General features: G+C 39.9%; 1 protein-coding gene across 3 annotated transcripts in view; it reads left to right on the plus strand.

The window, feature by feature from the left end:
- clcn2c (chloride channel 2c) overlaps window positions 1-13,810 on the plus strand; it is a 139,174-nt gene that overhangs the window by 99,039 nt on the left and 26,325 nt on the right. Inside the window, exons 16-21 of one of the 3 annotated variants that reach the window (XM_044031759.1) lie at window positions 4,945-5,078; window positions 6,673-6,863; window positions 9,298-9,409; window positions 11,299-11,369; window positions 11,745-11,819; window positions 13,535-13,567. In XM_044031759.1, coding sequence (XP_043887694.1) covers window positions 4,945-5,078; window positions 6,673-6,863; window positions 9,298-9,409; window positions 11,299-11,369; window positions 11,745-11,819; window positions 13,535-13,567 — 616 coding nt within the window. The remainder of the gene's footprint in view (window positions 1-4,944; window positions 5,079-6,672; window positions 6,864-9,297; window positions 9,410-11,298; window positions 11,370-11,744; window positions 11,820-13,534; window positions 13,568-13,810) is intronic. The other 2 variants (XM_044031760.1, XM_044031761.1) reach the window with 2 other exon arrangements.

The raw sequence follows: 13,810 nt of genomic DNA on the forward strand, positions 1-13,810 counted from the left end.
AATATTTGCAAAAAGGAATCGTAAGCGCCATTTACATCTGTTTCTTTGTAGACCTCGTTCCAGTCTTGCCTCAGTAGTTGATTTCTCAGTGTAAAGGTTTGTTATGTTTAGAGAGAGAGGACAGGAAGGAAATACACATACTAGGGAGAGGAAGAACAAAGTTGATGACATGTAATAAAGTCATATTCATACCCTGAGTGTGAAGGAGTGAGTGTACCGCAGAATTTGCCCCGGCAGTTTAGGGCTATAGCAGCCTAACTAAGAGATGCCCTTACTATAAGCTTTATCCTGGACGGTTTTAAGGCGATCTTTAAATACAGAGAGTGTCCGCCTCCCAAACTGACACGTTTTTAAGGTTTGAGTTGGATCTTTGCTCCCAGGTTCCAAGGGTAATCCCAATCGTTGATCTAAAGAGACAGCCCCACGACACATACTGTGAATGGAGATTGTGAAAAACTGGCTAGATTCTTTTTTTGCGTGTGCATTGTCAGAGCGCTAACCCACAGTTCTATGAAAGGTCAAAGACATTTACCTTCAGGGAAAACATGGCTTTCAATGCATTCACTCGCTGATAATTTATGTTAGAGAAATTACTGAATGAGATTACAACTGCCTGGCATCCTCCGAGCACAGTGCAACCACACAGAGGCTTTTTTTCATTTAATTGTTCAGAAGAGGTTATTGTTATGGATGTTGGCAAAGTCATGAGGTGGAAGTAATATTTCCGATGCATCATTCACAAACTGTGAGTAATGAGAACATTTGTTATCTCTTCCTCCATCTGTTTATCATTTTTGTGGCCGTTCCCCGAAAGAGTTTCATCTCTGTTGCCTCTTTGATTCATTTGCTGTGTACATCAGCACCTCATTTGACCTGCACTTCCCATCACTCCATTATCTGGACCTCACTCACTCACTTACTCTCTGTGGCTTTCTTCTCTTCTGTCACTCCTTTTATTCAGCATTCATTCATTTATCTATCCCTATCCATATTTATTTAGTTCAAAACTTAGTAGTAACACAGTCAGAGTAACTGGCAGAATACAGCACAGTAACTGTCACAGACAAAGTCACTCAAGCTGAACTCAGATGACCAGGGTTTTAAAATGTACATGTGTTCAGTCAGATCATCTAAATATTCCTCAACAGTTGATATCACACTGATATCAACATAGTGTAGTATATAGTATAAATCATGCCCTATGATATTGGGCAGATGCACAAGAAGAGCCGGCAAATATCAGTCCGATATCCGATATCAATATCAGACCAATATCCGATATTGATATCGGATATTGGCCCCATCGGGTGAGAATACTTTTTTCTCTCTAAATACTCTCTAAGTATTTTTTAATATTGCAATATACATCGCAAAAACAAAAAATCGCAATGTTTTTTTCCAATATCGTGCAGCCCTAATGTCACACTCTGTGCATACTTGTGTCTCTATGCATCCGTCACTCAACGCCTCAGCATTTCTTAATGGCCAAATAGAGTTTGCTGAAATGTCTCCGGTCCACTGCCGTCTCTGGTTATGTGACGATGAGCTAAGCCTCAAGAGACGATTACATTTTCTCTGGATCATTACAGACATCCTTTTATTGGCTTTTCCCACCTCCCGAAACTCACTCCCTCTCACATGCAACCAACACATATCAACACCTAAAGCCTCTTCAACTCCACTCTGGTTAATATGGAGGATCTAGAAGCCTGGATTTAAAACCCTATAACTCTATTTATCGGGGATCAAATCGGCGCAGTGAGGATGAAAGCAGGGAAGCTAACACTGATCAGATGTACTGGCCAAAGCCTGTGCAGGGAGGAGGCTCAATTAAGAGAAAACCACTCAGATTTCATCAACTGCCTCTGATATCCTCGAGGGAAATTAGTCTTGACAGCAGTTGTGGTCAGTTCAGAGGCATGCATTACATTATTCTCTCTGATCCATCAGCAAATTAAATGAGAAAGTTCCTCAAGCGTGACGTATTCCTGTTTTATTTTTATTAATCATTATTTTTTTACTTTCATATTTTGGTCATAGGTGTCTAGTAGATCTGTCAGGCAAGGAAAACACCTTTTGATGTCCAATGGCTCCAGGATTTGTTTAAATTAAAGAGCAAAACAAAAGCTGGTGTGAGACTTTACCAAGATACAATGGCTAGAAAGTTTCCAAGCAGAAGCTGAAGATGTTTGTTCTCCACCTGCAAAAAGAATACCATCTGAACCAAATAACAATAAATCCTATGTGCCCAGTCGAGAGAAAACCAGGAACAAGTGGGCTGAGGGGCATTTTGACTTATTTACAGCTTAAGATTTCCAACAATGTCTGACACATGGGAATCTGAAAGTATTTAAGGATGATGTGGCCATTTGAATGTAGGCACTCTGTGACAGTATCATCACATTTGCATAGTCCAACCCCCTCCAGGTCTCGCTGTCAGGGACATCTGATATCTGTTAGCCCACATGACACAAACTATTGTAGTAGTTTGAACAATGGTTCTCAATAGCAGGTCTAGGGACAGTGAGGATTCCATGAAGAGGTCCCAGGGGGTTCCCAGAAAAAAAAAAAAATGAATTGTGAATATAAATTTCATAAAAATGAAAAACAAGAAATGTAATACACTTAAGAGCTAGAAGGATCAAAGATAGATACATACAGTATTTCTAATATAATATATATATATGTATATATATATATGTATATATATATATATATGTGTATATATATATGTATATATGTATATATATATATATATATATATATATATATATACATATATATATATATAGTATAAAATAAAATACACTTAAGTGGCTCTGTGGTGTAGTGAGGATGGATCAATCTGTGGCAGATGATGTGGCTAACCGTCAGATAGTTGCTAAATCATTAGCATCACAGTCAGTACTTGGTGTGTTATTCATTTTAATAGCAGATGCTCACATGATCCCATTACAGCTTATAATACGATCATCTGATCTGATCATCTATGTATCATTTTCATTTTAAAACGTCAATACTGATCTAGCTAATAACAATGTAAGCCACATGACTTTCTGAAACACAACAGAGTATATTATTAAAAGATAGGGTAGATAAGATAGAAGAAAGATAAGCTCACTGAAGCTTACCGAACGGCTGTTAAGGCTGTGAAAAATTCATTATTTTTCCAATCTTGTGTCTTGTAATAGTCACAAGCGCCAGGTTCTTTTTAATATTTTTAACTCCCTTGTTAACCCTTGTGATAACTCTCCAGTAGTACCCTCGCTCACCCTCTGTGAGACTTTTCTCAAATTTTTTATTGAAAAAATCTCTGCCCTCAGGCCATATTCCTTCTCTTCTGCTGGCCCGAGCATTGATCTCACCGTTCCTCCTTTACATGCTGATCAGTTTCAACCTGTATCCCTCCCCTCACTGGCCAATATAGTTAAACATTGAAGATGATTTGTTTTTAATAAAAAATAGATTTCCCAAATCGCCGATCCGCCCGGGATTACACAGCCGCGCAGCGCTACAGCCCATCATTTCCTCATGGGATCCTCTTGGCACGACTGGTGCAGTTGGTGGGCATTACAGGCACTGGTCTCTCATGGTTCCAGTCCTACCTGTCTGATCTCAGTTTTTTCGTGCAGCTCGGTGAATTCACCTCATCCTCAGCTCTTCTCACCTCTGGGGTCCCCCAAGGCTCCATCCTCGGGACGATTCTTTTCCTGCTTTATTACCACTAGGGACAATTTTCAAAAAACACAATCTTTCCTTTCATTGTTATGCCGATGACGTTCAGATCTACCTGCCTTTAACACAAAAATCCAATGATTCTGTACAGATATTGCTTGATTGCCTATACAAGGTTAAATCTTGGACAACCGCAAACAAAACCAATACTGAAATCATAATGTTTGGATGTGGTCCATCAGATTTTCCTGCTGGCTTTCTAGGCCCCCTTACACCAAACATCCGGTCATCAGTAAAAAATCTTGGTGTTATATTTGATGACGGGCTGATGAATCTGATCACCAGGTTAGTTCTGTCGTAAAAAACTGCTTCTTCCATTTAAGGATTATCGAAAGTAAAAGTGTACATGCCATGTAGAGAGACTTTTCGAGATCCATGCTTTTATTAACTCACGACTGGATTACTGCAACTCATTGTATGCTGGCCTGGACCATTCACTCTTGCACTGCCTGCAGCTGGTACAAAATGCAGCTGCCCACCTCCTCCCTGGCAAACGCAAACGTGACCACATATCCCCTGTCCTAGCTTCACTGCACTGGCCCCCGGTTGCTTTTACAATAGATTTTAAAATGTTATTGTTTGTTTTTAAAGCTCTTAATGGCCTAGCCCCAGTATTTGACTGAGATCTTCCAATCAGCTGCTACTGATCACCCCTAAAATAAGGGCTAAAATCCAAAGGTTTTTAGCCTTTCACTAAAGACACACCCCTTCTCCCTCGCTCTTCACCAAGTTTACGTGGACTTTTGGCCTAATTTTAAACCTAATTTTAACCTCCTTTTATTGCACTGTGTTTATGTATTTTAGTATTTATTTATTCTATTTATTGTAACTGTGGCATTGTATGGGCCACTTTTATCATCAGTTTGAGTGGAGTTCAGTGGAGGGGATGTGACTTCAAACTAACACTAACATAGATTAACAACGTTAATGAAAATTTACCCCATAAGAAAATAGAACGTCATGTCGTCATCGCAGATGTAACTACTGTACGTCTGTTCGCCTCACGGTGTCCAATCACTCTCATGTCCTGCCACCATCTTTCGGCTGCTAAATAATCCATCCGTTTGTTGTACATTTTAAGATCTATATCAACAACTGTGTGCATGTTTAAACTCTACAGTTGAATGCTGTAGAAAAATAATCAATTTGTTGTTGTTTACCTCGACCCCTCACAACCTATACTTTGTTATATCCATTGTCTCATTTCAGGAAGTATAACATTCGTGTGGAGGACATCATGGTGCGGGACGTGCGGTACATCACTCTCAACTGCTGCTACAGAGATCTGCATAACGTCCTGTTGACGGGTCACCTCAAGACCCTGGCACTGGTGGAATCAGCTGGTGAGATACACTGTTAAACGACATTCAATTCAATTTTATTTGTGTAATATTAACATAGATTATCTCAGATACACAACAACTGTATCAAGTTACAAGTTTATACAGTTAATGATGACATGTTTATAGCAATACAATGTCATTTATATAAGCAGCAGCAGAGGCTGTTGATAAAAATTATACTGATGTTGACTTTTAATTATAGCACAATAATTATGGTGATGATATGTATGATGATAGCAGCAGCCTCGAAAACTGGATCTGGATCCTGCAACCTGCAAGATGAGAATACAGAGAGAGAGAGAGAGGGAAGGAAGGAATGAAAGACACAAACTAGGGAGAGAAAGAGACAAGGTTAATGACTTATAAAAAGTCCTAATCATATCCTGAGTGTGAGAGGGTGAATGTGCGTGCACCAAAGGAAAATCCCCCAGCAGTTTAGCTCTATAGCAGCATAACTAAGAGATGGTCCAGGTTTCCCTGAACCAGCTCTAACTATAAGCTTTATCAAAAAGGAAAGTTTTAAGTCTAACTTTAGACACAGAGAGAGGCTCTGCCTCCAGAACTGTCACTGGGCGCTGGTTCCACAGGAGAGGAGGAGCCTGGTAACTGAAGGCTCTGCCTCCCAGACTCTGGGAACCACAAGTAAACCACGAGTGAGATAAAGATGAAAAGATTTTACTTTATTCAAATTCAAAACAACAAATAGACTAATCACCTTCATTCTTTAAAGCGTAACAGTTTGAGCTGTTTTGCCTTTTTCTCTGCGCAGCTTCCCCTACAGTTTATTTTATTTCATTTTTTTTACATATTTTCACAACATCACTGTAAACATTCATCATCCACTGTCTACAATTGCAACCTCACTGTCGTAAAAAACTCAACGCTGACAAACGGACTCCATGAGATTCTGAGGACTGGTCAGCGACCCTGATCTTGCAAGGCTGGTTTTCCGCTAACAGACAGTAGGGGGCAGTGGAAACAGCCCCCCGCAGCCATTTAACCAACACAATGACTCTGAAGCTGTTAAATTAGGGTGAAAATCCTGCAAAGTTCTGCTTTAACATTCTACTGTCAAGTCTATACATACAGTAAATGCAGTGTGTGCTGTGTCTGATGTAATATTGATGCATCGTCCTCTTTTCTGTGGCAGAAAACAAATTCCAGCGACCTTGGTGTCATGCTCTTTAAAGTGATTGATTGATTGACAAACTCGCCTGTGTGGGGCTGCGCTCACAGCCTCACTGGTGTGCAGATTTGGAATTCCAACACCGTCTCCTGTATTCGACCGTGCAGGGAACAATTAACCATGGCATTTAACCAAATACATAATCAGCACGTACATTAACAAAGGCAATTACTTAAAGTAAGCAAGCTGCCACCCGCCCATGCACACTCGCCACACACAAACACAGTCTCGTTATCTCGCACGTTCACTGTATGTGAGCTGCGGTTACGTAACTACAACATGTGTTTGGAATCTCCTGCAGTCTGTCCACTCATTCCCCTAACACTGATTTACTCCTTTGTTTCTTATTCTTGTGAATTTCTTCCCTCTCTCTTTATTTTTCACTTCTCTCATTCTCCCCCCCCCCAGAGTCCATGATCCTGCTGGGCTCCATCGAGCGAGCCCAGCTCCAGTCGCTGCTCTCCCAGCAGCTCGGTCGCCCCAGACGGCTGGAGTTCATCAGAGATCGAGCTGCTGCAGAGAAAAAACGCACGTCGGTCATTTCAAACAGCATCAGTGAGGAGGAAAACCGAAGGGCCAGTCAGGAGGTCCGCTTCCAGGTCAGAGTCCAGAATGTTGTGGGGAAACCCAAATTAACCCTAAATAAAGCATTGTGCAGTTACAATATAAAACCTTTCAAAAACATGTCTGTGAATATAGTGACACAAACCTGAATTGAAGTTCGTGAGTCAGAATAATCAGAATAAAGCATATAGTATCTAGTTTTTCTGATCCATTTCTTTTTCTCACATGACTTTTTTGACATTTAATCTTCTCTTGTGATGGTGGATTAGGTGATGGATTACATGCTCAGTGTGAACCACCTTTTGTACCCTGACGTCAAACTTCAGAGCTTGTGTTCTCACTCATACTGGATTGTTTTTTCCCATGTTGGGAGTGAGTTGTTGCCCCAGATATAAGAATTTAAATGAGATTTTAAATAAGATGGTATATATTACAGCTGAAACAATGAATCGATTATTAATCAATAACTAAATGAACAACTATTTTGATAATCCATTAATCGGTTTGAAGCTTTTTTCATGATTAAAACAAGATTCCCGATGGCTGAAGCTTCTTAAATGTGAATATTTTTCTTCATTTCTTTGCCCTGGTCAATCATTTTGATTTGTGGACAAAAACAAGACATTTGAGAACATCATCATTTTCCAATGATGGCAATTTTTTTTAAAATTGCATTTCTGAATTATTGTCATTCAAGGGACAATTTATCTAAGAAACATGTTTCTTTTCCCACCTCTTGTAAATTTGCTGACACTTTGTCGTTATTGGGTGTAGATAGCAATAAAATAGCAATGTCGTTCACATACAGTGTGAAAGATGGAGTTTCTAGAGTCAGTGATGAGTTAAATTGAAAAGCTTTATTGAAGATCAGATCAGGACTCTATGGTGTCAGTGGCAGAGAAAAGGACCCTGAATAAGATCCTGTCCATCCTGGGTAACTCCTCCCACCCTCTCTGATACGTTATAACCCATGTTTTGGGTAGTAATCTGTTTTTCATGTGTTTTTATCTGTTTACACTGCAGCTTTTAGTCTTTTAGTCTCTCATTGTATTTTATTGTACTTTTACTGCTGCTTTGCATTCTACTATATTTATGTAGCATATGTTGTGTGTGAACGACAGTGAGACAGGTGGAACTGTGAGGATGCAGTGAGACAGTGTAGACTTTAAATACCTGGGCTCAACCATCCAAAGCAATGGACAGTAGATAAGAAAGGTGAAGTGAGTGTCAGGATGAAGGACAGCAGCTAAAGTGAAAGTGAAGGTCTACAAGACAGTAATAAGACCTGCTATGATGGATGACTTGGAGACAGTGGCACTGACTAAAAGACAGGAGGTGGAGCTGCAGGTCGCAGAGCTGAAGATGCTGAGATTTCCAATTGGAGATTGACAGGACTGGACATGAGCATGAGGGACAACTCAGGTTGAACGGTTTGGAAATAAAGTGAGAGTCAATGTTGAGATGGTTTGGTCACATGCAGAGGAGGGATAGCGATTATATTGGACAAAGGATGTTGAAAATGGAGCTGCCAGGCAGGAGGAAAAGAAGAAGACCACAGAGAAGGTTCATGGATGTTGTGAAGGAGGACATGAGGACAGTTGGTTTAACAGAAGGGCAAATTACCCACTGCGGTGACCCCTAAAGGGAGAAGTAGAAAGAAAAACAATAAGACATTAAACCACTTGTATGTTTAAAGTTCAAAACGTGTTTGTGCACTGCAAAACAAAACACAGCCCTACTAGAAATAAGCCAATATTCTTAATCAATAAAGATACAGATTATTCACTGTTGGTGTACACACACTAAAACTAAGCTAAAATATTTTATTAAGACAGATATTTTTAAACTGAAATGATTGTTCTAGTGTAAAACCTGCCTGCCTAGATTAAGTATCTTTTTATGCACAAATTAAGAGCAATTTCCCAGAATATTTTACTTTATTGTAAATCCGTAATAACCAAGTGCTTCATTAAAGTAAGCAGAGTGTTTGTGCAGCTTCAAAACAGAGAAACATTTATGTTTATATTCAAAATGACTAATATAATTTCAAATTTAATTAGCAGAGAATTTAATTAACATTAGTTACTCCAGTTCGCTGATGTCCTATTATACCAGCCCAGTATATTGGAAACATTAATGAATATACTACTACTTTAAACAATTGCAGTTGATTAAATTCATAATTAATGTCACAGACACATTTGATATTGTGAAACATATTATTATTGTATTCTACCTCACAAATCTTAGGTCATGGAAAGTCATAACAGTTCTGTCGGCTCTCCAGCTGTGGTTCCTTTCTTTCTTCCTTTTGATTTGCCTCCATGTCATCACTCTGTGGAGCCATTGGTCTAATGAGTTGCCACTAAGACAAAGAGGTTCATCTCTTAAGCAGAGCTGCAGTTAGTGAGCTTCAGGTGCCGTTTCTTATCTTTGTGCATATATGAGTGTGTTTGTGTGTCATTGCAGATCTCCACAGAGGAATCCTCCTTCAGTCCTACTCGTCCAGTACCTCAGAAACCCCTAAAACCCGCTCTGAAAAGATCCTCTGTGGTCGAGCGACCCACTGAGATTCCACCAAGTAAGACACACACACACACACACACACAGACACACAGACACACAGACACACAGATAGACAGACACAGAGTTTCTAAACAGATGAGGCAGTCAATAAGACAAAAGAGGTTTAATAGAAACAATGTCTGTAATGGTCTCTTTAAACTCAACTCCACTTAAAGCAACTCTCACGATGTCTATCACCTGCTCTTTCTCGCTTTTTGTCTCTTTTTGAAGATTGTTCTTTGTTTGCTCGACAACTCTGTGATTTTATATATATACATATATATGTATATATATTAGAGCTGGGCATAGATTAATTTTTTTAATCTAGATTAATCTCACTGCAATCTTGGAGTTAATCTAGATTAATCTAGATTAAAATGGCTCATTTGAATTCTTCTTCTGCTAGGTGGCGCTCCTCTGTTTTCATCACACCTAACATTAGGAGTAGGACAGAAAAAGTATATCAGAGTAAGATTGCTAGTAGTAGAAGGCAACTATCAGCAACTAATCAGCAAAACGTTGATAACGTTAGCTAAAGCTATACCGCGTGAAGTTAGTTTCAGGTTGGATATTCATTCAGACAGTTGTCGGGCGCGACGGTTGTATATCCAACCTGAAACCATTTTCACCGTGGTAAATTACATAGACCGTTATAAAACAAAAAATGACAATAAATTACATAACGTAACGTTACCTACATCCGCGCTCAGCCAGGTCAGAGCCTTCTGGGCCAGGTATACATCCGCGCTAACATATCAAAGTGAAATTCATAGCTTGCTCACTATGTGGACCCAGGTCCCAGACCCAACTTTGAGAATAGATTAACGGCGATAATTTTCTTATCGCGCGATAAGAGTCTCGCGTTAACGCAGCACGTTAACGCCGTTAACGGCCCAGCACTAATATATATATATATATATATATATATATATACACATATATATATATATATATACATATATATGTATATATATATACACACATATATATACATATATATTTATATATGTAAATATATATACACACATATATATACATATATATACATATATACTGTATATTAGTGTTGTCAGTTAACGCAAAGCCATTTTAATGGCGGGAATCTTTTTTATCGCGAGATTAACGTTCTTTTTGGCCGAGCAAACTTTGTCGTTTTTTCACGTGCTGTTCCAACAACTAGTAACGTTAGAAAAACTACAACACCACACCGGATCTAGCTAGACCAGAAACACAACAACAGGCATGCTGCACACTTGTTTGGGCTTACGAGCCGGTCGGAGAGTAGTAGCTATCGTTGCGTCATGATGTATGCAGTGTTACCAACCAAGCTGGCAGACCCCCGAACCATAGTAAGGAGACCACCGAAGACCGCTAGCTCCTTTAGCTCGGATTAGCTCGTTACGGCAACAACACATTAAATGCGGGACTCTGTCTGTGTTGAAGAACGGCACTTTATTCACACACTGGCGTTCTTATTATTGTGCAGCTCTCACAATAAGAGGAATAACTCAAAATATGCAGTGACAGAGATATTGTCTCAATAAAAAAAAGTGCGATTAATCACGAGTTAACTATGACATTAATGCGATTAATCGCAATCAAATATTTTCATATTTGATCTATATATATACAGTATATACATATATATATATATATATATATATATATATATAAATATGTATATATCTATATATATATATATATATACATATATATGTATATATATATGTACACACACACTGTATACCCTGTGGACTTTGGTGCTGTAGATATAAAAACATGGAAAAGGAATAATATAATACTAATATAATATAATACTGTCATTTGTCTGCGACTGTTGGGGATTTGAAAATGGACTCATCTGATCGTCGACCTGTTGTGACGATCCTTCTGTTTCCCTTTCAGATTCAAATGATAATTCGGGCATTGCTTTAAAGAACCTGTTCTGTGCCAGTCCAGAGATGGAGGGCCTGGAGGTGAGAGAGCCATGTCCTCAAATACACACAGCAACACAGACACACAAAGACAAGGGCTCACATCCTGACATTCACACGTTCCATACACCTACACAGTCACATACAGTCCTTCACACTCTACAGTACAGCGCCTCCTACACACACACACACACACACACACACACAGTCAGCCTGAATATAAAAGCTTTCTTACTTTGTCTCAGTCTTGGATCCTGCAGAGCTTTAGAGGAAACATCTCTCCTGCACCAACGGCTGGTTCTGTAGGAATACTGTTCTTTTAACTGCCAGGACTAGGGTTAGGGTTATCACAGTGACGTTTGTTGATGCTGAAGGGCCATCGTTAATATTGTGTGCTTGTTTCTGATCATCTGGAAGAAAAACAACAACGTGGAGTGCCCCACGTCTCCTGAGCTCAGGAAGCCGTCCAAACGAGTCAGGATATCCGTCGTGGTAAGAGCCACTGATCAAGGCCGTCCAAATGCCTGAAATCGGTCAGGCAATCGATTCATCCGCCAGTCAACTGATTTATCATCCCGCCATTCCATTCTAGGGCTAATCCCAAATAGCCGATGGCCAGGCTTAGCCCGAGCTCATCTGTGCCATTGAGCCAAAAGCGTTGAACATCCTCATCCTTGTCAAATCTGTAAACCTGCCCACTGACCTTTCATTGCCAGGGGTAGCATCCATTCATCTTATTCACTTTCCACTGGTGTCATGTTCAGGAGGATAAGGAGACCGAAGAATGAGTCAGTGTCAAAGCCATTAAACCATGAAAAACCATCTCCAACCTGCTGGAAAGATATCAGTACTTAGTTCAAGGTAGACATTATGGTGACATGGTTTTTTCTGGCGACAATTATGTCTATTTATTAGGGATTTTTAAATATTGGAATATGCTAATACAATAATATAGCAGTACAATATTTATTGTGATAATAATATAGCTCTGAGTAACGTCCACTCGTGCTGTCAGATTACAGAGGCTCTGTGTGATGTTAAAGGAAGGGCCGCTCACACTTAAGCTTTGACAGTGGGTGGCCTTGGTGCTGGAGGCGTCTATTAGAAATTAGAAGTTTTCCTCGGGGCCAATTTTGTAGCAAAGAGTGGGTAACTTTGCTAAACTGATGGTGATGTAATGTCTGCTATTGCAGAGTGCACTCCAAGCTGCCACGTCCAAAGCTGACCATTGTGCCACAGTTAAAGCGACTTAAAGCACCCACAATGCAGTTTGGCAATGCATGATGCCACCCCATTCAAAGCCAATAAGTAGAGACTCAGATGACGCCTTCACCACGTACGTGTAACTCCAGCAAAACATGGATGAACATGGTTACTACTCTACCCTCTAGATTTTAACAATATTGTTTAGTGCTCTTCAACCTTTTTCATATTTTATTGAACAATTTATTCATAGATCAGTTGATTATTTATTTCCATTATCCAATGATCTCCCCATAGAGCCTTATTAAATTGTGGTCAAGTTAGGGGCAAGTGGTGTCAGAGGAAGAGGCTGTTCAACCAAGCATGCTTCACTGTCCATCATGTACCGTGTCACCCGAGGTGTCCTATCAGTGACTGCCTCCCAGTGCAGGCCCTGCCCTGTACCTGGAGTGACCCAGAGTGTGATTTCATTGTTTTTAATGAATTCAATTGTATTGTATTTAATGTCAAAGGGAGGGAGAGGGAGGGTGCATGCAGCATTACATATCAGCACAGGAACATCGTACGTCTTCATTAGGACCGGGCAGGTATTTGAACAACAGTGTCTCAGCAATAGCTCTGATGAAGTGATAATGCATGAGAAGGCCTGGGAAATACTGTGCTGCAGAACATCATGACAGACATGAGAGTAGCCTCTGGTCCAATTAAGCAGCATCTGCACACGCTCCAGCAGCCGTGCATGACAACCAGAGGAACAAGTGTGTGATTCTAAACTGAGACAAATGATTTGACCGTGCGAGATCACCCAGTGTTGCATGACAAATGATCCAACAACATCCACTTTGGAAAATCAAACACGATGAAGCGTCACGTAATCAAACGTCGAGATGAAATACATGCACGCGTTGGAAGTTCGTCTGCTTGATTTATTTATAATCTCACCAAATTTTCAAATAACGATAAAATAGTTTTCTACTGATCAAGTATGTCATTTCATTCACTAGGAGCCACCAGCCATCTTAAAGAGTTTCTTTGGGGTGAGCATGTTTTACACATTTATTTTTCTTCATCCGGGGTCCAAGCACTGACCCATCGACTTCCACTTCCAAAGTTGAAGTCGTTCCCAGTCTTTTAAAATGCTGTTAAAGTCACTGCTGTCTCGCATCACCACACGTTTTTGTGCATTCAGTCTTATCCTTAAGTGACTTAAAGGTGTGTCATAGGTGTTATTGCCGTCAATGTAAAGTCCAAACAAACATTGCACCAACTGGAGACTATAC

This window comes from Solea senegalensis, linkage group LG8 (assembly GCF_019176455.1).
Source record: "Solea senegalensis isolate Sse05_10M linkage group LG8, IFAPA_SoseM_1, whole genome shotgun sequence".
In the NCBI taxonomy this organism is placed as follows: Eukaryota; Metazoa; Chordata; class Actinopteri; order Pleuronectiformes; family Soleidae; genus Solea; species Solea senegalensis.